The sequence below is a fragment of the Poecile atricapillus genome, chromosome 10, assembly GCF_030490865.1.
Source record: "Poecile atricapillus isolate bPoeAtr1 chromosome 10, bPoeAtr1.hap1, whole genome shotgun sequence".
Classification (NCBI taxonomy): Eukaryota; Metazoa; Chordata; class Aves; order Passeriformes; family Paridae; genus Poecile; species Poecile atricapillus.
This window is the reverse complement of record NC_081258.1, coordinates 20,447,437-20,471,955: the sequence shown is the minus strand read 5'-3', so window position 1 is coordinate 20,471,955 and position 24,519 is coordinate 20,447,437. Positions and strand designations below refer to the sequence as shown.

The 24,519-nt window shown below is 46.6% G+C and overlaps 1 protein-coding gene across 9 annotated transcripts in view; it reads left to right on the top strand.

Moving 5' to 3' along the window:
* GALNS (galactosamine (N-acetyl)-6-sulfatase) overlaps positions 1-24,519 on the top strand; it is a 44,786-nt gene that overhangs the window by 7,597 nt on the left and 12,670 nt on the right. For 8 of the 9 annotated variants that reach the window (XR_009278390.1, XR_009278391.1, XM_058846363.1 and 5 more), the window contains 7 exons: positions 441-507; positions 621-748; positions 1,448-1,587; positions 2,771-2,874; positions 8,779-8,915; positions 11,392-11,494; positions 18,975-19,096. Coding sequence is in view for 7 of the 9 variants with exons in the window: in XM_058846363.1 (XP_058702346.1) it covers positions 441-507; positions 621-748; positions 1,448-1,587; positions 2,771-2,874; positions 8,779-8,915; positions 11,392-11,494; positions 18,975-19,096 (801 nt within the window). In the remaining 2 variants the exon portion in view is untranslated. The remainder of the gene's footprint in view (positions 1-440; positions 508-620; positions 749-1,447; positions 1,588-2,770; positions 2,875-8,778; positions 8,916-11,391; positions 11,495-18,974; positions 19,097-24,519) is intronic. The other variant, XM_058846368.1, reaches the window with a different exon arrangement.

Below are 24,519 nucleotides of genomic sequence, written 5' to 3'. Positions count from 1 at the left end.
TTCTCTGCTTTACTGGTGGCTGAAGATCCCTCTAAAATAATGTTTCCAAAGCAGCCCAAGTTCTGCTTCAGCATTTCTCTGTCTCACTGAAAGTTGTTGTGTACTTCTGGAATGTTATTCACATTTCAACCAGCTCTTGATGAATCACCATGGGATTTTTAAGGATTTTGCCCCTTACAGCAAAAGGCCAGTCCCTCAGGTCTGTCCAAAACTTGAAGTCATTAATTTGGACCAAGCTGTGTCACTGCTTTCTCCCATAAGAACAATTATGGTGACATATTTTTAATACTGAAGAGGATTTGCTGAGTGTTAACTGTGTCTTGTTTGTCACCTCCTTACACAGCAGAAAAAAAATCCATAAAAGGGGAAAAAAAAAACTTTTTGTGATGTTTATTCCTTAGGATTGATTTTTTTCCCTCTCTGATTCCTTTTATCTTAAGATACTATGAAGATTTCAAAATTGATCTGAAGACAGGTGAAGCCAACTTGACTCAGCTCTACCTGCAGGTACTATTTTAGTACTGGCTTCTAAGCCAAGGTGACTTCATGCTTTTTAATTATTTGTTTTTTTGAGAAATTTCGACAGCAGAGGATAAATTCATTTTTATTGCTGTTTACAGGAAGCTCTGGATTTTATTAGCAAGCAGCAGGCCAGCCAGCAACCATTTTTTTTATACTGGGCAATTGATGCTACCCACGCTCCTGTTTATGCCTCCAAACAGTTCCTGGGCACAAGTCAGAGAGGGCTGTAAGTTCTGCTTTTGGGGATGTTGGTTTTGGGGTTGTTTTAATGAATACCTCCTGCAGCTGGAGCAGCCAACCTGAGCAGTGGTTGGTAGATCCAAGGGGATGGATCACTCCTCAAGTGTGTGTGCTGAAATGCATTATTTGCTTGGATTGTTCTTTCATTATTTGGTTTTAATCTGAACTGAAGCTCACGTGACCCCAGGGGGAAGAGGGGGGCTCTAAGCTCCTTTGCTGGTTGTGTGAGGAATGAAATGCTGTCTGTGGCACAGATGATTTTTTAGAAGGCTTTTGTATCATTAGTGCCTGTTTTAAAAGCCTGTAAATCAGACCAGCAAATAGAAAAGCACTCCTAAAAATGCAGTTTGGAGGAGGCAAAGAGCTCTGTAGACGCTGGGAGTGTTGCTTCAAAAAGTTTCTAACCATAAGGAAAGCTGTGTTAATGCCTCCCAGTGTGTGACAAGGTGGGTTTGCCTCTGTTTGTGAATTTTATGGCTGAATTTCTCTGTCCAAGCCCTGACCCTCAATACCCCAGAGGGGCTGCTCTCTGCAGGCCAGAGACACAAAAGTTTGCAGTGGCAGCAGAAAACCTGATGCATGAGAAGGATTTCTGCAGCACAGGTACAAATTAAATCCACTGAACGTTGTGCTGACCCTTTGTTTTTTTGCTGCTTTAAGTGTTTTGCATCTCCTTTTGCCTCAGGTATGGGGATGCTGTGCGGGAAATCGATGACAGCATTGGGAAAATCCTGAAGCACCTCCAGCAGCTGGGGATCAGTGAGAACACCTTTGTGTTTTTCACCTCTGATAATGGGGCTGCTCTCATTTCAGCTCCCAAACAAGGTGAGGCTCAACTGAACAAACCTGGCCTTGGGAAATCTCTCTTAGATCTTAAATCTCTCTCTCTAAGGAGAAAAAACCCCTGTGTGTGGGGTCTGTGTTAGGAGTTAGGAGAAGCCTCAAAAGACAAGAGTATTTATGTTTGGAATAATTTATGTTCAGTGCTTCTGGTCACTGTTGGAGGAGGTGTCCTTGGCCAAATGGAATTTTTCCTGCCCCAGTGTTGCTGTTACCTGTGTGTATTTGCACTGTCAGGGAGGGAATATTCTGTAATTTATTGAGAACCAGGCTCAGTAACTTAGCAGGGTGTTTACTCTCTGTCTGCCAAATGCATATTTCAGCCTTCTCTGCAATTAGAGAGAGTTCAAGAGTCCCTCATTCTTTAGCTCTCATGAAAAATATCAAGAAGAGAAAAGATTTTTGTTACCTAACAAATTTTCTTTTGTTTAAATGATAGTTTCTCTGAAACAAATCACTGCAAATTGATTTTAGAACCTGCTCTCTTCTCTTTGGAGCCAGGCTTGGCTTGTGGTTATTGAACCACAGAGCAGGGAGTAACCTCAGTTCTGATTTCAGCTCAGCCACTGCCTTTGACTTTGTGTGACCTGGAATCAGTTATGAGACCTCCCTGGTTGTTCCTTGGCCAGCTGAGCTCCAAGGTTGGGTTGAAACTCCAGATATTCCTGCAGAGCCTTGGCCATCTCTGAGAGTGACCTGCATTCAGGGAATGCACTCTTATACCTTCATCTAATATTCTGGTACTGTAAAATTTAAAATCATAATGAAAAAACACTATTTCTGCCTGAAAGCATCAGATTTCCTTTGGTTACAGACAGCAGTTAACACCCTTAGAGAGAAGGCAAACACCAGTGAGGTATTTCCTGTTTGTTTGGGGTTTGTTTTTAATTTGGTTGTTGATGGCAAGGTGTGCTTATCTGTCACTTTCTCCATGTGCTTAAAAGACACTCCTAAAATTTCATCACAAATGGATATTGAAAAAAAAAAAACACAACAAAACCACAACACAGCAAACAAGGAAATAATGACAAAAAACCCAACTCTGGCTGTGTTGTTTGAAAAAGCAACCATGCAGAAATGAGAATTCATTTCAAAGCAGCCTGGGTGACAGTGTCTTTTTGAAATGCTGGTGTTTTGTGTGGTTTTAAAGCTTCTTTTCTGTCCCTAGGAGGAAGCAATGGGCCTTTCCTGTGTGGCAAACAAACCACCTTCGAGGGTGGCATGAGGGAGCCGGCCATCGCCTGGTGGCCTGGCCACATCCCTGCAGGAGGGGTGAGTCTGTGCCTTGGGCACTTCACACAGCCCTGGGGGTCTGCAGGGAGTGCAGAGCTCCTTGCTGGGCTCAGGGGGTTTTGCTTCACACTTTTACTGTGCCCCAAGTCCAGGTGTTTGTGTGAATAAGGAGCTGCTGCTGCCCCAGATAATGGTGCCGTTTTATTCCAAATTTGCATTTAGAGGGTCTGTGCTCAACTTTGCTGTGAGCAGCCAGGGTCTGCTCTTGTCTTTCTGATCTTTTTAAACCCTTTACTCTTTTGGACCTCGATATTTTTCATGTGTTGGAACAAATTGGTGTGTGAAGAGCAGGAATTTGTTCCCCACACTCTCCGTGCTCTGAGGTACCGGGTGGTTTGACCCTCACATCTCTCACTTTGGTGCTTGATGGAAGTTCCACTCAGGGAGGTTTAGACACCACATTATTGCTCTGTGCTGCCTGCACACAAATGCAGATATGATCACTTCAAAATAACCCCCCAGTGGCACTGCCAGCCCCCCTTGTCCCAGCTCTCATTACAGAAGGATGCAATCAATCCTGCTGTGGGATCACAGGGACAGCACAGCCCCCTCCCCCTGGTGAGCATCTCTGAGCCCTGCAGAAAGTGATCCTTCATTAACTGGGCACTGTGCTCCAGCCTGCAAACTGGTCATAAATAAAACATTTGTGGAAGTTGCATTCCATTGGGGTGGTTTAATTGAGGCAGGCTAATGATAATTTATCATTTACATTTAGGAGGGACCATGAGGCAGCTCAGATCTGCAGCTGAGGGCAGGAGGGTGGTTTGGTTTCATTATTTTTCGAGAGTTCACCAAACCTACCAAGGATGGTTTATTATTTTTCTAATTTGAAATGAAAACAGTCTTTTTGTTTAAATTTAAACATTTCCATAAAGCTTTTGCAAGCCAAGTACAACAGCCCTGGGCTAGCAAAGGAGAACATGAAACTGCAGCTGAGTGTTTTGTTTGCTGGGTCCAAACTAAATAATGTGCTAAAAGTAAACATGCATTATAAATGGGGACAAGAAAATGCCCAAATTTAAAAATTCTTTCCATTGTAGTAACTCTGAGGATAATTAAGAACAGGAGGAGAGAGAAATCCTTGTGCCTGCTTCTTTTCTGCCTGGCTGGGACCCCTCTCCCAGGTAGTTTTTGTGAGCTGCTGCTTGAATTCCTTGGAAGAGGCATTTGCTGTGCAGAGCTGTGTGTGCACGGTGGGCTGGGCAGCTGAGCTGTGCCTGGAGCTCCCAGATTTTGAGATGCACCCAAAATCCCTCCTCCACCATGCCAGTATCACCCTTAAGCACATGCTGAACTTCAAATCCTCCTTATCTGCTGCTGCTGCTGCTGCTGCTCAGTAACTGTGATAGAAACTCACCTGTGTTTTCTGCTTGTGTTCTTGCCTTCGAGGCTCCAGCACTGCTCCCTCAGCAGCCCTGACCACAGGTGAGAGACTTGTGTCCACCACTACATTTTTGGCTTTTTTTTTTTTTTTCTGTACCTTGCTGTAGCTTCACCATCCTCTGGAGGAGTTTTAACTGCTCATCCCCGTCCTGTGCACTCCAAGTAGCTGTAAAATGTGGGAAAGCTGCTTCAAATTCTCTTGTTGCTCCTTTTCAGGAGCTGAAGGAAACAAAGGCTTGGGAGATCTGAACTCCAGCACAAAGCTGAAGGGTCAAGTCCTTCCCATGCTGGGTTTGCTCCCAGGGCAGTGGTTGTTTCTTTCAATTTGAGGAGCACGGGAAGGGCCAGGAGCTGTTTCAGGTGGAACAAGTGCAGCCAGGAAAACAGAGTTTGCATCTCTAGCCAGTGAGATCCAGTTGTTGTGTGGAAAGCTCTGTCTCCTGATGGGAATGCTCCAAGGAGAACTCATTGCAGCCTTCCAATGCCTTGGGAAAAGCAGAGAAAAGGACTTTTTATATGGACAGATAGTGCCAGGAGAAGGGGAAATGGCTGCCCACTGCCAGAGGGCAGGGTTAGGTGGGATATTGGGAAGGAATTCTTCCCTCTGAGGGTGGACAGGCCCTGGCACAGGTGCCCAGAGCAGCTGTGTCTGTCCCTGGATCCCTGGCAGTGCCCAAGGCCAGCTTGGATGGAGCTTGGAACAAGCTGGGATAGTGGAAGGTGTCCCTGCCCATGGAACTGGATCAGCTTTCAGGTCCCTTCCAACCCAAACCATTCCATGATTCTTCCTGGCAGTTTGTTAATAATTTTATCGATACATAAGGCTGGGGGGGGGTTGTTTTTATTAAAGAGCACATTAATGTACTGGAATAAAGGAGCATCTTGATCTAAACAAGGAGTGAGGGGGACAGGGTGGGAGCACCTGCCAGGCTCTCCATGGAGCTCGGGATAATTGGTGCAGTTGGCTGGTTTGCAGGTTTTTGGAGGGGAAAGATGCCTCAGGAGTGTGTGTTGCTCTTGGCATCAACACTCAGTGAGTTCTACTCCCCCACCAGGAATATTTATTCCCACACAAACAGCCTCGCTGCACTTCCCTCCTCGGCTCCGTTTTCCAGGTGAATTCACAACAAATCAGCGTTTCAACATTCCCCACATCACATCTGCCTTCTGGAAGGATCCAGCTGGAAAAAAAAAAATCATATTCTATTGGTATTTGAATCCTCCTCCTCTCTCCCCTCACCCTCCTCCCCTTCCTCTCTCGTGCCTGCTTCCTGAAGGAGAAAAGAACATATCAACCCAAAGACAGCATTGCAACCTTTTCTTCCCTATCTCCCATGGGGCGCAAATTGAAATTGAATTAGACAGGGATATCAGGTCTGCTCGCTGTGATAACTGTAAAAGGATTTTATTTAAAAACACCCTGACATTTGTTCACCCAGTTTCAAATATTTAGCTTTCCTCCTTTCCATTCCTGGCGGGGGCGACTTTATTAATTGTCGCCTTTGATTCAGAGTTAAAGCTTGAAAGCGCTGATAACAGCGCTGGGGACTATTTCTTCCAGCGCCGTGGCCCACAGCAAAAGGATTTCATTTTCTTAAAGACGTTGTGTGGATACTGAGAGTTTATTAAAAAGAAGGGAGGGAAGGAGGGGGAAAAAAATCCGTCCTTACGTGCGTAATACCGGCTGTTCCTCACTGATACAGCAATATCTGATCTCCCTCCGTTTATATATTATTTATTTTCTCTGGGCTGTTGCCCTCTCTGGATTTTTCTTTTTCTTTTCTTGAAAAAAAAAAAAAAAAAAAAGAAATAAATAAAAGGGAAAGGCAACTAGAATGAAAGAGCCCTGTTGACAGGAGAAAAATGGTAATTTTTTTTATTTTTTCTCTGAAAATACTTCAAAGTTTTATATAAATATTAACCTTTTTTTTTTTTTTTCCCTTTTTCCTTCTTCAGTGTGGTGCTGCAGAGCACAGATAAATCCAAGTGGCTGTGGCATGGGCATTTAATTTCCTTAAGAAGTTTTCTCTGCTTCACGGCAAAAATGTTGTCTGAGACCAGAAACGTAATTGGATGATTAAAGAGAGTCATCTACATCTGGTGCTGGTTAATAAGGGCCAGGACAAGGGGAGCGTGGTGGCTCCCCAGGATTGTCCCCACGCTCTGGATAAATGAGGTGACATTAAAGGCACGAGCCCAGGGTCAGTGATTGCCTCTTATCAAAAGATTGAGGCGCTGGGACGGAGCCACAACAGGAAAAGTGACTTTTGGATTAGATGGAGAAATTGTGAGAGCTCTGATTACAAAAGGGCTCAGCCAGGGGCTGGCTCCTGCAGCGGGTGGGGGGAGCAGGAGGGGTTGGAGCTGCTCCTTCTGGAGCTCTGCAGGTGGGAATGAGCCCAGGGAGGAGCTCAGCAGGGGCTGCTCATGGCCTGAACTTCAGCCCTGGGGAGCTGCAGCTGCCCAGCCTGGGGGGACAGGGCTCAGAGGGACCTCAGCCATGTCCTTGTGCAGGGACAGGGACAGAGGGGACCTCAGCCATGTCCTTGTGCAGGGACAGAGGGACCTCAGCCATGTCCTTGTGCAGGGACAGAGGGACCTCAGCCATGTCCTTGTGCAGGAACAGAGGGACCTCAGCCACGTCCTTGTGCAGGGACAGGCACAGAGCAGGACCCGGGCTCTGCTCCCAGGGCCCAGTTGTGGCACAGGAGGGATGGGCAGGAACTGATCCCAGGAAGTTCCAGCTGGACATGAGGCAGAGCTTCTTTCCTCTGTGCCCAGAGGGAGTGTGGAGGTTCCTTAGGAGACATCCCAGAAGTGCCTGGACACCATCCTGTGATCTGGGCCAGGAGGTGGGACTGGATGATTAAAATCATTTTAAGGAGAAGAATAGGCTGCTCTAAAATAAGGAATAAATGTTCTCCAAATCCCATCCAAGCTGGCCTTGAGCACTTCCAGAGCTGGGGAAGCCACAGCTTCTCTGGGAAGCATCTCCCTTTTTCCCTGCTCCCAGGGCCAGGCTGAGCAGGACCTTTCCCAGGCAGTGGCCATGGATAAATCCTGAACTCAAGGGCCTCTTGGTCTTGGTCAGCTGATCCAGCTGCTTTCCCAAGGATTTCCACAGCCAGGTTTCTCCTTGTGTTTCAAGCTTTGCACTTTGTTTCCTCCCAAGGAATTGTGGCAGGATTCTTGCATGCAGCTTTAATAAGATGTGTTCCTGCCAACACCTCCTGATGAATGAAAGCCATTAAAGATTGAAATTACTGTAATCAAGTAATGTGATATTGTAATGTTAAACTTGTAATTAGGCCCCTGCATGTTGCTTTCTCCAGTTCTTTTTTTAATTTCTTAATTCTTCCTTTGTATTCACTTTGTTCAGCCCAGCCTCCTAATACAAGGTTTAGTATCCCTTTTTTTTTTTCCTTTATTTTTTGAGCCAGCATCTCACAAAAATTCATTTATCATGTCATCATTTGTTGCATTTAAATAATTTGTGTCAGCTTAGAGGCCGGGGGTCTGTTTGTGAGTAGAAGGAATCAGAGGTAAAAAGTCTTTGATAGTTCATGCATTGTTCTGTTGGGACTGGACTTGGATTGTAGTCAGAAAGTGCTTTGGTACTCACAGCTGTGAGGTTGTATCCAATGGTTTCTTGTTTCCCAACAAGTGCTGTGGCTGAAAATGCTCTTTCCCTGTCACATCTTATGCTGGTGCATCCTGGTGCTCCTGAGCTGGCAGCATCTGCTTTAATTGAGTGTGTCACTGACTAATTAAATACCCTACAACAGCTCCCACAATCAGGGAGGGAGCAAAGACTCAGAAACAATCAGGCAGAACAGACTTTGTAGGGTTTTAAAATATAAATAATTAAGAGCAGAGAGATGAGTATGGCTTCCAAGTAAGGAAAAAGGGGAAAAAAAAAAAAACAACCCTTGCACATCTCCATTGAAGCCAAATCCAGATGTTTTTCTCCCTTATTAAAATATGGACTAAAAATACCACAACTTTATAGTTCTTGAATTGTTGGAAATGGTTTGCAGATGAAGTCATCAGGCTCTTTTTGTTATTATCCATCTATCCCTGTGCTTTCTGGGAACTCTCTCAGGGTATTCTGGACTCCAGAGATGACCTGGAGAAGGGAAACAAATCAAGGACTTTTTTTCCCCTTGGTGTAAGTGCTGATTTTTCAATCCACAAATGAGCTGGAATTTGCTAAATTAAGTTGAGCCCTGTGACAACACACTCCTGGAAAAGGGATACACAGGAGTGAGGAGAGGGAGAGGAAAATGGGAAAAAAAAAAAGAATCAAAATGCAAATTCTCCCTGGAGGCAGAGAAATAGGGATGATTTCCTTTGCCTTCTTGTTTTCAGAGGAGTTTGCTGGTGACTGCAGCAGTGTAAAGGGAGAGCTTTCAGGGAGCTTTGGAGGGAACCCGTTTCCATATAGATTTTCCTGAAGGGCTCTTTGGAAAAGTGTTTCTGTTGATTTTTTTTTTGTTGCAGGTCAGCCATCAGCTGGGCAGTGTGATGGATCTGTTCAGCACCAGCCTCTCCCTGGCGAATCTGCCGCCTCCCAGTGACAGACAGATTGATGGCATCGACCTTTTACCTGCCATCCTGCAGGGCAAGCTAATTGACAGGTCAGTGATTATCCCAGAGCTGCCAGCCCTGCTCCTGGCTGAAGGGATGCCAAATTTGGGGCTGTTTTTTTTTTAACAGCAGCTCAAGAGTATTTAATATAAACTGAATGGATGCAGCAGCAGAGCTTCCCACTGCGCTCCTGCTCCGCTGGAACAAGCCGAGGTGGGAATTCCTGACATGTGGCATGTTGCCATACAGTGGAGTCTGGGGACAGATGAAAATGTCACAGGGTTAGCAGGGATCCCTGGAACAACATATGGCAGGAGGGGAGATAAAAGCCTGAGAACTGGAGCCTGGCTAGGGGAGAATCCATTATTTATCACTGCAAAAGCTGCCCAGAGCGTGCTGGGTCCTTGTCCTGCGGCAGAGCTGGGACTGGAAACATCAGGAAAATCCTCTTCCCAAGGTCCTGGATCTGGGAATGCTTCTGCAGGGATAGATATGGGTGAAAGACCCAGAATCTTTATGTACTGTCAGCTCTTGGGCACAGGCACCAAGATCTGACAGCAAATTCTGCCAACAAATATTTTATTGGAAGCATTAGAGGTCAGGAGAGGTCTTGGGAGTTGGGATTTTGGTGGGGAATTTGTTAGCCTGGGAAATCTGACTACAGTCATATTCTTTGGGAGATAGCAAGGAAACTTACGCATGAGAAACATTTTTGGAGCTCTTTTCCTTGTTGGATGAGAGCCTTTGTGCTGTAACATTCCTTTTGTGCTGTTAGCAAAGGAATGCTAACATTCCTTTTAGTCATTTATTCCATTTATTCCTTTTGTGCCTGTTAAGCAAGGAGCACACCTGAGTGTTACCTGACTGGAGCCTTGCAGGTTCCTCAAACACAGCCTGGCCCATCTTCTGGAAGTGTGGAAAGTTCCTTTGTTGTTTTAAAAGGGAATTTCAGTGCAGTCACCAACCCCTTGTTTGTATTACAATAACAGTCACTCAAAGCACGTTGTGGCTTTTTCATTCTTTCTTTTCTTTTTTTTTTTTTACCCTAGACATGACCAGGGCAAAGTTTTCACAGCCCACCAAAAACTTTCCAGGAGATGCAATTGTTGTGTTCTTTCAAGCTTAAAAAAGAAAAAAGTGAATGGGGGGGGGAAAGAAATGATTTATATCAGAATATTGAGTACAAGCTGGAATCCTCCTTTGAAATAGAAAATGTATTTTTTTAAAAGGAAAAGCCTAAAACCTTCAGTCAGGGGGACACATAATACCTGGTCAGATATTGGCTGTTGATGGCAAGGAAAAGGAAACTGGAGTGCTGTGTGGAATATTTGTGGGAGGTTTTGTTGATGGCACTGGTTTAGATCAGGTGCTGCACTTTGGCAGGTCTCTCTTGCTGCCTTTATTTCACTTCCAGGTGTGTTAAGGATGCAGGAAGGAGCTTTTCTGGGAGCAGCTTCCCCTTCTTCCTGGGGACCAAGTTGTTTTCCCTTTGTTCCTGGTGACAGCTCTTGGTGACAAAGGAGGGAGGCTCATTGTTTCTGTGAGGCTAAAAGAGCTCTGAGGCCACTCCTGTCATTCAGACAGGGATATTTAAATTTCACCTCGCATTTAGGGACTGGTTTTTCCAGGTGGTGTCACCAGAGTGAGTCGTTTTTGGAGTGGCACCTGAGAAGGAAAGACAAAGGCTCCCCCTGACAGTGACAAACAGCTCCACCCTTGTGTCCTGTCAGCAGCCCAAAAGAGCTGGAGAGAAGAGCTGCACTGACAGATCAGCCCCCTCTCCTGCAGATATCCCTTCCAGTAAAATTTTGTGCTGTTCCCTCAAACAAACCAGGAATGTTTTGTTGGGAAAACCAACAGGAACGTTGCTGGGATGCCCAGGGAACATCACAGATGCAGCAAGTGCGATGCATTTCCTGGATGAATTATTAATTAGGGAAACCTCTGGGAACAAATGCAGCTTTAGCAGCATGTTTACATGCTGCAAAGTGAGGTTTGGGGGGAAAGAACGGAGAGGAATTAAACATCACAGCATGTCTGCCTGCCAGGTTTTTCCATGTGGAGTTTCTCAAAGATGTCATCCAGAACACGCCGGCATCTGGTGTCCTCCTGGCCACCCTGGCCGTGTGACACTGCCAGCTCCATGGCAGAGCTGTGGGAACAGGGGCCTGAGCATCCCAGAGCCCGTGAATCCCACTTTTCCCTCCCAGCCAGGCACTTGAGAGCCATTTGACGTTGAAACCGCCACGCTCCAGAGGAAATCCCAGGGGCTGAGAGTTCAAGGATTAACAATCACTGGCAGCCAAGCTGGATAATGTTTCATTCTTGCACCGTGTGAGCTCTCAACTTGATGAACACTTTAAGAAATGTTAATTGAAAACCTTGCAGAGGAGACTATTAGGAGGCAGCCTGTTCCTGCCTGATATCCACATGGGAAGTGGGATGCCATTAAGGGGTTTGTGGCCCTTATCAGGAGGCTGGGACAGGGCTGTTGGTGTTTCTCATGCAGCTCTGCTCTCCTTCCAGGCCCATTTTCTATTATCGTGGCAACGAGCTGATGGCAGTGAGAGCTGGGCTTTACAAAGCTCACTACTGGACCTGGAGCAACTCCTGGGAGGAGCACAGCAAGGTAATGGCACAGGGACCTGTCCTGGAGTCACTGGGATCCTGGGGACAGACACCCTTTAAACTGGGGGATGTCACCGTGCTTCAGTCTCCTCAGAGCTGCCAGAGCTGCTCTGCAGGTTTCTGTTGGATATTTCTGCCCCAAAAGGGCTGTCCAGCCCTGGCCCAGCTGCCCAGGGAGGTGGTGCAGTCCCAGTCCCTCTGTTTAACAGCTGTGTGGATGTGGCACTTGGGGACATGGGTCAGTGGTGGCCTTGTCAGTGCTGGGGGAACAGTTGGACTCAATGATCTTAGAGGATATTCTAACCCAAATAATTCTATGATCCTAAAATAACCTCAGGTCTCCCTCTCCTGAAACTGGGGACAAAGAGAGGAAAATGAGCAAATTCCAAGTTGTTCTGAGGGATGCTCCCTTTAATCAGCACTTAATCCCCCTTAATATTAAACCTTCCCTGCTGAATTCTGAGCTCTTGGATGTTCACCTCTGGTTGGACTCCCTGATCCTTGTGGGTCCCTTCCAACTCAGGATATTCTGTGGTACTGGGGAAGTCTGGAGCCTGATGCCACACTGACCACATCTCTCCAAATTCCTGCCACAAAACACCTGCTGCCCTGAGCTATTCCAATGGGACTGGGATGAGCTTGTTGGGTTTGTGATCATTTAAAAGGAAAGCTGCAGGAAAGGCATAGTGGAAAATACAGCAGCGGTTGAAAACAGCAAAATAAAGGTGTTTAATCTCTTACCAGCACTTTCCTGAGCCCACATCACACTGTGTATAACATTTTATTTATTTTATTTATTTCCTGGCTGATCTCCTCACAGTTAGATGTTAAGCACTATTATTTCCTTTTCTTTTTGTGTCTTTCTTGGCTCCAAACTCTGGGGCATTTGCTGAGTGGCAGCTTCATACGTGTGCCTTGCTGCAGATCCCTTCAGACAGGAACCCAGAGCATTAAGGCCAAGTTCTCAGCAATCCTGACAGCAGCCTGGGCTTGGAGAGGGATTGTTTGCATGATTTATTTTTTTTTATGGTTTGGGGTTTTTTGTTTGGTTTTTTTGGGTGTGTTTTTTTGTTTGTTTGGGTCTTTTTTGTGGTTCTTTTTTTTAACTTATGGAAGGTCCTCAAGGCATCACAGGTGCAGAACTAAATGCTGGTGACATTTGTGGATATAAAAGTGCAGGGATTCTTTCATTGGGATGTCCTGGGGGTAGAAAGAAGCGTCAGCTCCAAGGGAGTCATTTCCATTCAGGGCTGTAAATGTGTGTGTTTGTCTCTTTTCAGACTGCAGTGCTTCAGGAGTCAAACCTTGTTTTACAGGGAGCAAGGAGGAAAGGAAAGTTGGCTCTAGAAATGTATTTTATGCTCTCAGTGCTAATTCCACACAGATAAAATGAGATCATTCATTTGTCTTGTGTGTGAGTGAAACCTGTTCATCACCCTTGGAGGGTTTTCCCTGGGTGGGAGGAACTGGGAGCTCCTCTGTGTGTTTGGGTGTAGGGTGGCCTCCTGCTCTTCCCACAAGCGTGGCAGATTCCCACAGGAATTCTTGCTCTCTGTGGTGATAAAAGCACATACCCACACTTCCAGTTGGGAAATAAACAAACCCCTGCATGGAACTCAGCTCATTCCTACATTTCTGAGTGTGGAACAGTGGTAATGGGGACCAGCTACTCCTTCCAGAGGCTCTCCCACTGTGAGCAGTGGCAGTGCTGCAATTAAGGAATATTTATTCCTTTCCAAGTCTTTGTTTAACTGCTGTCTGATAAAAGTCAGCAATTATCCTGTACATCAGAGAGACGATTACAAATCCACTCTCTTTCCTGCAGCTTGGATCACATGAGCTTGATGTGGGGAAAATTGGAGCACATTAGTGGCCAGAGCAGCCATTAACAACATGCAGAGGAAGCTGAGGCTGAGATTTGTTCCAATTCTCCTCATGTCCTCGAGCCATTAATTACAAACCTCGCAAGTTTAAAAATAGAAATAAATCAGAATGCAGAGCAGTTCCACAGTTCCCAGCCCTGCTGGAAGAGTTTCTAAGCTCACCTTATAACACAGTTCCCTCTTTCAGTGACTGGGCTTCCCAGCTGTGTTGATATTGGACTCTGGAATCAAAAAGGCCACTTTGTTTGCTAATTCCATTTGAAAAACAGCTATAAATCCATGCACATCTGTGGCATTTGGAATTCTGACTGTTGGCCTGTTTGTTCAATAAGGTTGAGTTGCCATCCCAGTAGAACTCCAACTAATGAGGATTTGTTAATTGTATGATCTTTAGAGGTCTTCCCTCATTGTGAATCCAGTGAGACTTCCAGATAGGAACCTCTCTGTGTGAAGGTCCCCACTCACACCTGGAATATGTGGTTGTCCTGTCATCCATTGGAAAGAGAGCTGAAGTTGGCCAGATGTGGCAAAACTGCTGCCTGCACATTTTGAAGAGGTTTGTTTTATGGGTAGGTGAATATTTCATGATTTGGACAGACGGGGTTTAGCCAGCCCCTCTTTCACTTTCAGAATTTCCCTTGGTAATTGACTGTGTGGGAAATGGCTGATACAGAAAACTTGCCCTGGGTTTAATCCACAATTTTGTTCAACTTTCAGAGGAGATTATCTCATTGAAGCAGCCAGAACCCCATTTCCATGCTGATAGTGGAAAATGGGGGGCTGGTGCCTGTCCTGGGTCTATTTGGGATGAGCAGGATGGTGAGGGAGGATGTGGCCCCTCACCTGGAAAGCTGTGTTTGACTGGGGTGTGAGTTGCTTCAGTAATAAAGGATGTACACACAAATAAAAATGTACCAGGGAGACACAGCCTGCAGAAAGCACAGCCCAGCAAAGCAGAACAGGGCTCTGAAGGCTCCTCTCCATCTGGCACTCGGAATATTTACTCTGGAAACATCCCATGCAGGCAGCACACAGGTTTACAGTCATCCTCCAGTCCCATGACAGCAGTATGCCCTTACTGGTCTGCATCCTCTGCCTTATGGCCTGGGATTAGGACTTGTCATCTGACACGCAGATGAATTGTGCTGTTCTGTTCTGCCCAGGTTTTGTTTGTTTATTTTTTAACCCCCAAGCAAATTTTTTTTTCTAGTCTGACTCCTGTCAGGAAGTCTTGTAGTCTCTCTCTCAGTGCTGGAGGATACCTTGATGCTGCCTTTTCTGCTGGATTAACTGGATTTCTTGATTCTTGAGGGGGTGGTTTCTTGAAAGCATAAGGGGAAGGCTTACTTCACAGAATCAAGGGGGAGAAAGCATTTTGTGGGACATTTTCCCTAAGGATTGCAGAGGATGCTTATTTGGAGCTGTTTACCTGCCTTCCATCTATATAGGTGGCTCATGTTTACATAATTTGACATCTCTGACATTCAAGGGGTGATAAATGGGACAGAGAGAGATGAAAGGAAGGCTGGCTTGAAAAATGTGTTTGTATTTTTAAACAGTTTGATAGGGGCAGAAAAATCTCCCTCCTGCACACGGGCTGAGTCCCTGCTGCTCTAGGACTGGTGGGTAGAAAGCTTTTCCATTGTTGTTCACCTTTTTTTTTTCCTTGTAGCAAAAATCAGCAGTGATAAAAATAGCCACGTGTGCAGGAGCAAAGAGAGGATAAACCTGGGGAGATCCCTCTTGGACAGTGAAAACACACAGGACTTTTACTGGCAGTCACCTGTAAAATGCTGGGCTTTTTTGAAAGTAGGGATCTGAAAGGGTAAAAAAAATAGGTGTTTGCTATAAATTTATCAGAGTAGGCAGCACGTCCTCAGGAATTTTCTAATTTAGTGCTGCACAGAGGAGGCAGGAATGGGAGGTAGCAGGAGAAAGGAAATTTGCTTTTCTCTGCCTGCCACCAAGAGTACCCAGCAGAGAACAGCCCTTGTACCTCCCAAGAGCACTGATGCAAGAAGGGGAAAAAAAATAATAGGAGAAAACTTGGAAAACACCCTTTGCTTTCGGGAGAGGGGCTGATAACATCAACCTTTGTGCTGTCAGCTTGTTGGGAGCCTTCAGTGGGATTCCTCGAGCGCTCCTGTGACTTTAAAGGCTGCCAGCAGCCGCTATTGTTTTAATGCAAAATGCCAAAGGGGTTATTCCAGTCAGGCTCTGTGATTGCCCTTCTCCTCCACGTGAAGGGATCGATAAAGCCTTTTCTGCGCCGGGGATGTGAAGTCAAGTAGAACCTCACAAATAATGACATTTGATTGTGGTCCTCTGAGCACATGAACCAGGCATCGATCGGAGCTCGCTGCGCTGCCCATCTCCGGGGGCTCTTCCAGCCTCTTAACACATTAGAAGCAATTTTGGGTGCACGGGGTTGAAGCTTGGCACCCACACTCGGAGCTGACTGCTCATCCCAAGGAGGATTTCACCGGGAATGGCCGGGAGGGCAAGGACACCGTTCACCTGTGTTGTGGCAATCAGCAAGAAACGACATCTCAGGCTTTAATTAACAGCTGCGCTTTTCTCCTCGCAGCACGAACCTGGTTTTGGTGCCCTGGGTGGTGCTGGTGGAGCGAGGAGACCGGAGCAGGAGGCAGAGCTGGGCTGGGGTGGCTCCTGTCAGCCGGAGCTGCTGGGCTGGAGCCAGGCTGAGGAATTGCCAGAGGGCTCCCGTTAACACAAGTGGTGATTCCATCTCTTGGCAGGGAGCCCAAACTGGCAACCGGCTGTGTTTGTCTCATGTCTATATTGACACAGCATCTGTGGGCCATTTGCTCTGGAAATTAAAGCTGTGCAACCAAAGGCTGCTGCGTCCCAGGGATGGAAAAACAACCCAGCCTAGGTGACTGCTGAGAAGGACAGGAATGGTGATTTCTGGAAGGCTCACCTGGCAGGCAGGGAATGCTGCTTTTTTACCAGAATAATTGAAAGAAAGGATTGTTGGAATCTCTTCTGCAGCAAACAGGTTTCTGTGGTGGGGCTGGGCAGGAGCTGAGCTGTTCTTGATGCTCTGTATGGGCTCCCTTAGAAGGCAGGAGATGCTCCAGACAGGAGCTTCTGGTTTGGCCTTCAAGCTTTTGTGACAGAGCAGGAAAGCTCCAAGAGTTTGCTGAAACACAAACAAGGAATGACCTTTGTGCTGTGTTTGATCAGTGAACCCTGCAAATCTCAGGATCCTGCAGGTTGGAAAAGCCCTCCAGGGTCGTGGAGTCCAAGCTGTGACCAATGGCCAGGTGTGAGCACTGAGCCACATCCACTCCTTCCCTGAGCACCTCCAGGGATGGGGACTCCATGCACCGGATAGGGAGCAGGGACAAAAATTAGGAATGGGCTTAAATTATTGATCCCTGCACCTTGGTGTGAACAGTCTGACAATAAACAGCTCGCAGGGATAACAGCAGAGTGGATTTGGGTTCTGTTATCCTGGTGGGTAGGACAGGCTTAGGCAGCTCTTGGCTCTTTTCCAGCTCCAGACATCACCAAACCTACCTGTACAAAATAAATAATACTGAATTTTCTATATCTGTATCTTCTATTTTGCTCATTTGTTGATGAATGGAAAAATCCTTGAAACTCTCTCTGCAGGTTGAATACTGACTCACACAATACATAAAAATAGCAATATTCTATTTTATTTGCAGGGATAAAGTTGGAATGCCTTAGAAATGTCCTGAAATGGTATTTTGGGGTTTTTATTTATTTGCCTATTTATTTATTTGAGTTTTCTCCACTAAACTTCTTTTCAAGAGGGCACTGAGAGCTTAAATTATGATGACAGATAGCTTTGGGCTGGTGGCATCAAGCAAATTGTCCCAGCACTTTCTTTCCTGGGAATCTTTGGGATTGTTTGTTGGAGTCTGGGCTACAAGGATTTCCTAGGAAACACAAGATAAAACAGAAACAGAGCAATGTCTAAACAAACACCCGAGAGACGAAAATCTTTCACACTGAAGCATTTGCAGCCGAGGAGCATTGTACCAATTAGCAGGCTCTTAATTAAATTGCTTGTTTGATTTGCATCCAAATTATAATTTGGATGTTATGGAGGCTTTGATACCTTTTCATTAACTGGTCCTTTTGTGGGGAAAAAAACCCAAAAAACCACACAAAAATTTCTTTTCCCTGTGTGTTTCAGAGGCCTGTGGCATCACAGGGTGGGAAGGTCAATCAGTTTTGTATCCATTTAAAGTCCATTATTGGTAGGGCCACTCCAGCCTATCAAGCAACTCCCTTATTTTTCCAGTCAGTGATTCAGGAATCTATAGCCCTGTGCAGATAAATGGGATTTCATGGGCTTCTAAACTTCTTGCTTTATTGAAAAGCAGAATATTAACTGCTCCACTGACCAGCTGTCCATTAAAAACACGGGATATTTTTAGAAAATTGTTTGCCAATCAAATCCTACCAACATCTGTAGAGAGCCTTTTCAGTTTGTTTTAGAAGCAAATGCTACAGCTGCTTTCCCACTTCCATTGAAACATTCCCATTTACCTGCTCTCCATGTCTCTGTCCGTGGCTCGGGGCACTTTGGGATTGTGAGGAACAGCGTGGGAGCTGGAATTGTAAAACCCAGCTTTAACAAGTCCATTTGGGACTGAGCTGATCTGGGCTGGGCTGGGCTGGGGGGCCCTGCTTTATTGCCTGCCCAGGGAAATGAGTGGTTTTGCTTTTTTGGCTCTTGCTGGGGTTTAAATGGGCTCTGGTGGCCCTGGAGGCTGCAGGCCAGGGATTAGGGAGCTCCCAGCTGGCAGATCAGGGCTGGGGAGGGAGGGGAGCTGGCAGGGCTGGTGCCCAGTGAGCTCTTAACCCCTTGCTGCTCCCAGCTGCTTCCCCAGGAGGTTCCCAGTAGCTGTGCCCTTCAAATCCACCTCTGCTGCAGGGAAAATCCCACCTTGTGCCCCCACGGATGGTCAGAGACAGGAATGTGGGAATGTCTCCATTTCCTGCAGTACTTCCATCCCCACTGGCATGCCCAGGTGAGTCCCTCAATGCCAGCTTGCCATGAATCAAATGGAAAACACATCAGTTTTTATAAAGTTAACCAGATTTGCTTCATTTCTCAGGGAAATTGATCCTTCAGGTGCTGGCTGGGGAGTTTGTAGGTGCCTGCTGCCTCTCAGGGTGTCTGGATGTCTCTCCTGGGGTTTTGGTTTTGATCAGAAGTGTCAGGTGATCTTCCTGGAGCCTTCCAAAGCCATAAAAATCAGCCAGAAAATCCTTTCCATGTACAGAATTTTTATGATTAAATGCTTCCACCTCTTTGTCTTTTGTTCTGCCATTTCATTTTAATGAATATTTTATTGGGATTATATTTTTATAAGACAAGAATGCACGGCTTTGCTTCAGCTCTTATGTCATTGCAACAGCACTTGATCACCTTATTTTACCCCACCAGCTCAGAATGTGTTTTGGAGATTGAAGTGGACTCTTGGTTTAAAACAATCTTGAGGTTTGTTTTTGGTTTTGCTGGAGAAAGTGCCATCAACTCAAGATTTGCTGCATGCCCTGCATCACCTTTGATGACCTCTCTCCTTTTTCCTGCAGGGCATCGATTTCTGTCCTGGCCAGAGTGTGGCTGGAGTGACAACACACACGCAGGAGGAGCACACTATCCTGCCCCTGCTCTTCCACCTGGGCAGGGACCCTGGTGAGAAGTACCCATTAAGGTGAGCCACCTCATGGGGTTTCATGAAAACTCAGCAGTGTCAGTGTTCAGAATTTATTTGCTTTTGTAGCTAGTTCTTGAAATCTGCTTTAAAAACTGTCTCAGAAAGCCATGCTGGGAAATAATGGCTTTCCTGCTGGCTTTTTCTCAGGAGGAAAGGACCAAACCTTGTTTTCAGGTGGTCAGGTGAGATGGGTGTGCACATGGACTTGTCAGCCTGGTTGTTCCTGTTCTGTGTGCTGCAGCCCCTTGGGGAGCAGGAAAATACCAATTTTTTGGACAGAACAGGGCTCAGTGCAGCACATTCAAACAGAGCTGCTGGGGAGCTGTGCCTTGGAGCTGGGAGTTTTGGGGCTAGAGAAGAAACAGCCAGTGCTGTGTGGTGCTGGAATCTCTGGAGGGCAGACTGGTAACCTTCCAGTCTCCTACCCCAGCTAAGGGAACTTCTCCAGAGGGTCTTTAGCAAGAGGATTTTGTGCCCAATCCTGCTCCTTCCTTGGGCTCTCCTGCCTGTCTGAATCCATTTTCCTCTAAGCCTGCTATTGTAATATTTATCTCTGGCACACACCATGTCCTGTGAGATTCCCGCAAGGATTTATGCAGTCAGCAGCCAGCAGAGCCCACAAAGAACCCTGCCACCTCCAAAAATGCTCCCAAGGTGTCCCCACCTCCCTCCTTCCCTCCCTCCCTGCAGCAAATCCAGCGACTCGCAGCCTCATCCCTCACCAGTGGCTCTGACAGGGAGAGTGTGGAAATAAATCAAGAGGGAACAAGTGCTGCTGGTACTGCCTGCCCAGAACTGGGTTTGTGCAGCAGCCTGGAGAGGCAGAGATGTTTCCTGAGCTGACAGGGCTACAATTACTCAACTGATTTGAATAATTGAGTGGACACACTCGCCCCATTCCTTCCAGAGGAACTGAGCCTGTGCTGTCCACTGAGTGTTTTCACTGGAGAGAGGAGGGGAGGGAAAATATTTCCATTTTCTCTCGTTTAACAGAGCACTTTAGAGGTGCATCAGCAGTGGGTAAAGCTCTTTGGGAGCTCTGCTGCCAGTGCATTCCAGCACTAATGAACAAAGCACAGCTGCAGCTCCAGGGCTGTAAATACAGCTCAGTGAAACTAAACCGGGCTGGGATTCCAGGTGAGAGCTGGGCAGTTTAACAACTGTTTTATTTCCCAAGGGCCTGGAGTGCCAGGACACAGGGAATGGCTTCCCACTGCCAGAGGGCAGGGAGAGATGGGATATTGGAAAGGAATTCCTCCCTGGCACAGGTTCCCAGAGCAGCTGTGGCTGCCCCTGGATCCCTGGAAGTGTCCAAGGCCAGCTTGGATGGGGCTTGGAGCAGCCTGGGATAGTGGAAGGTGTCCCTGCCATGGCAGGGGTGGGGCTGGATGGGCTTTGAGGTCCCTTCAAACCCAACCATTGCAGGATTCTGTGATTGTGTTTTAGGAAATGAGTGTATAGAAATAACCTCTTTCTCCAAAAATCAGAAAAATGGGTAGCAGTAACTGAACTGTAGCTTGCCTGCTGTGTGTATCACCTTTGTCACCTGCTCCAGGTGACCTTGCCTTGCCAGGGGATTGCACTGGATGATCTCTTGAACTCTCAACCCTAAATACTCTGTGATTTTGGGATTCTGTGATACTGTTTGTGTTTCCTCTGGATTTGGGGCAGAGGAGCTCTCCCCTCAGAGGTGTTTGCAGCACCTGCTTCCCTGTGATTCCACTGTTCCTTCCCACCACCATGGAGTGAGCACTGAAATAAATTCCAGGGTTCCAACTGCAATCATTTCTCATATGGTTGCATTGATTTTTTGGATATTCACAAGCTGTTGCTTTGATTGAATTTTATGGCAAGATTATGACCTGATTATGGAGAGCTGTGCTGGTGTTTATTATGCAGCCCCTAATAGAAACCCTCTTTTTAGCAAACCACTCTTCCTTTCTGCAGCACATTCTGCTTCTATTGTCTCCTCTCTGGTCACAATGGAAAACTCATGGGAAGTGGGTCTCCTCTATCGAATGTGGTAATTAAATTATCCTCATTTGTGGAGCTGTTCCTGGTGTGTATTTTTATTTAGCTTAATTATCCCCCTTGGCAGGGAGCCTGCTGGGAGTCCCGACACTAATGTTTCTCCAAAGGGAATCCAGCATCCTGCTCCCAGCCTGCATCTGTCTGTCCCTACGTGCTGGCTCTGTTCTCCCTGCCTGCTTTTGCTCACTTTTTATTACATTTATTCCTTATTTAGTGCAGCCTTTTCTTCTCCCTTGAAATGATTTTAATAATCTGTCATCTCTCTTGATTTACACGAGTTTGGAGCGGGGCCACGTGCAAAGCCACCAGCAGTGGGTGTCACTGCTCCTCAGGAGGGCCTGGCATCACATGGCACCTCCAGAGGGATTTGCTGCTTCTATATTTGGGATCTCAGAGCCAGGGAATCCCAGGAATCAGCAGTTCAGTCACCTGCAGCAACACCTCTGACTTGCAGGGTGGTGACACTGCACGTGCAGGACACACAGAGACAGCTCTTCAAGGCTGCAATTCTATAAATTCAGGGAATATTTAAGATTGGACCCTTAGGACCATCACGTGCCATTAACCTGGCCCTGTTTGGTTCATCTCATGGGGGTTGGAACAAGTTGAGTTTTAAGGTCCCTTCCCACCCAAACCATTCCATGATTGTTATTTTGTATTAGGAGGATGAGTGGATAGAAATAACCTATTTTTCCAAAAATCAAACAAAGCTTTTGAGTCTTAGTTGAAGTGGCTGCTAAAGGGATCCTGAAGATGCAAGTGCTGCAAGACCCAGAGGCAGCAGGTAACATGTTCAGCTCCTGGGATTCTTGGTGAGGCAGGCTAAGTCCTTCCTCTTCCTCACACTGTTCACTGCATTTCCTGGAGCCTGCCTGCAAACAGTGCCAGCAGAAGGAGCTCCCACAGGAGCGCTTTCCATGCAGTGAAAAACCGCTCAGGCAGTTCCAGGCAGGTCCTGCAGCGTGCTGGGGACACATCTGCTGAGCACCCTGCCCGTGTGTTCCCTTCCTGTGCTGCATCCCTGCCCTCAGCTGCTCTGGGAACAGCCCCTCCCTTCTCTTCCTGCTGCTGCCCCTCTGGGTTTGGCTGGAGCCCCCCTGCCCCCCATCTTCTGCCAAGGGACACGGTTGTGTTTGCTGCTTTGCCTTGAAATATCATGGAATCCTGGAATGGGTTCATTGGATGAACCTTAAAGGATCCATTCAGTCCCACCCCTGCCATGGCAGGGACACCTTCCACTGGCCCAGGTGGCTCCAAGCCCTGTCCAGCCTGGCCTTGGACACTTCCAGGGATCCAGGGGCAGCCACAGCTTCTCTGGGCACCCTGTGCCAGGGCCTGCCCACCCTCCCAGGGAGGAATTCCTTCCCAATATCCCATCCATCCCTGCCCTTTGGCAGTGGAAGCCATTCCCTGTGTCCTGTCCCTCCATCCCCTGCCCAAAGTCCCTCTCCAGCTCTCCTGGAGCCCCTTGTGTAGGAGTTACCTCATCCTCAGTGGTGAGAAGTGAACCCTTTGTGCCTTTTTGTCACCCAGATCAGTGCAGGCTGGGGGACAGAAAATCTCTCTTTAGAGCTGTCAGCTTTCAACTATAACTATAACTGTGTGCTGGGCAGCACAGAAAGCAGAAGCATTTCCCTGAGTCTGAGCAGGGCTTTGTTTCCTCCCTGGATGCAATAACTGCCCTTGTTACCAAATTTATCCAAATGCAGAACTAAGAGATCTGATAGGTTTTTTTCCTTGGCCAGATTCTGTTATCTTTGGGTTGTGGTGTGTGTGTGCTAAGTACCACAGAGGGAACTTGTTTCTCCAGTGTGACAAATTCAGTAAAATTATCTGTTGGTACCATCTTCACAAGCAGTTGTCAGTTTTATTATCTGAGTCAGATTATTGTTTGTACAGATATTTACTAAAATACTGCATTACCAGTCAAGAAGAACACATTATATATATATATATATATATATATATGTGTATTTATACAAAAAGCAAAGCTGGCACAGCTAAAACTACAGTTACTAAAATACCTAATGCAGCCTGAAGTAGAAAAAGTGTTTTGAAGCCAAAGAATTTATAACAGAAATCTCTGAAATGCTGCCAGTTTGAGCCAGAGGTGCAAAGCTTGATAACAAGTGAGGACAGGGTAAGTACAGCCTGCTCACACCTTGTTGTTACTCCAGGTTTGTAGCAGCTTCTGCTCTGAGCAATGAGTTTATTGAATTATGAACATCAAAATTCCTGTGTTTTACTTAGGGCAATGGATTTTACTATTATGGAAGAAAATGGAAGTGATAAGGCTTGGTTGATGAACATAATGATTTTAGAACACATTAATTAAGAAGAGAGCTCACAAGTGCCTATTTCGAGCAGATGGAAAATTCAGGAAATCATCAGAGAGGTAATTGCAGTGGTTATGGAGCCAGAAAAAAAGGGAAGGAGCTCCTGAAGGGAAGCTAAAGGGGAAAGGATCTGATAGAAAAGTTGCCAGTCTCACCTTAGTGCTCAGGGCACAAACCTGGCTGTGGGGAAGAGAGAAAAGGTACAAAACAGGGCAAAAAATGTGAATAATAGCAAAGAGCAAGGATTGTGCCCAGGGGAGATGCTGACTCCTCATCTTGGAAAAGAGGGAAATGGTACCAGCTGCATTGCAGGGGTGAATTAACAGCTGCCACAGGAGAGGAGACACTAAAAGTGTGGAAATTGTGGCTGAGGAGCCTCAGAGGTGGCAATAAAAACCATGGAGCACCAACCACGCCAGGGCTGGATGCAGCAAGGTGGGACAGAGCCAGCTCAGAGGGAAGAGGGGGAAATAAAATCCCCCTGTGGAGGAGAATCATCAGCCTGGAGACTGGGGATGGACACAAACACATCTGGGTCCCTGGCTGCCCTTTCCCAGTCTCTGGGACCAACCTGGAACTCGTGCTCCATCAGCCCACAGCCCTCAGGTGTTCTGGGTGCAGTGATGCTGCATGAAAAGGAATATTGGCAGAAAAAAAGCTGCATGAACCAGCTGCAAAAAATGCAGAATGCAGTTTGAAGTGGATGCCATCATCTTCTTCAGAGACAGGACCAGGCAACACTGCAGCCACAAGAAAGCAGCCTGAAGAACACAGTACATAAATTGTGGTTCAGAAATACCACTGAAAATGAAACCTGAGGAATACCACTGAAAATGAAACCTGAGGAATACCACTGAAAATGAAACCTGAGGAATAGCACAGGAGCAGCCAGCAGGAGGATCAGTGGACAGCTGTTATTTCTGTCACCTGTTCACACCCAGATGAAAGCTTTACTATTCACTCTACCTTTATCCCCTTTGCCATTTCAGTCCTGGGGTTCCTGGCAGTGAAATCCAGCAGAAAGGCAGGATTCTGGGAGCTGGGCAGGGAAAA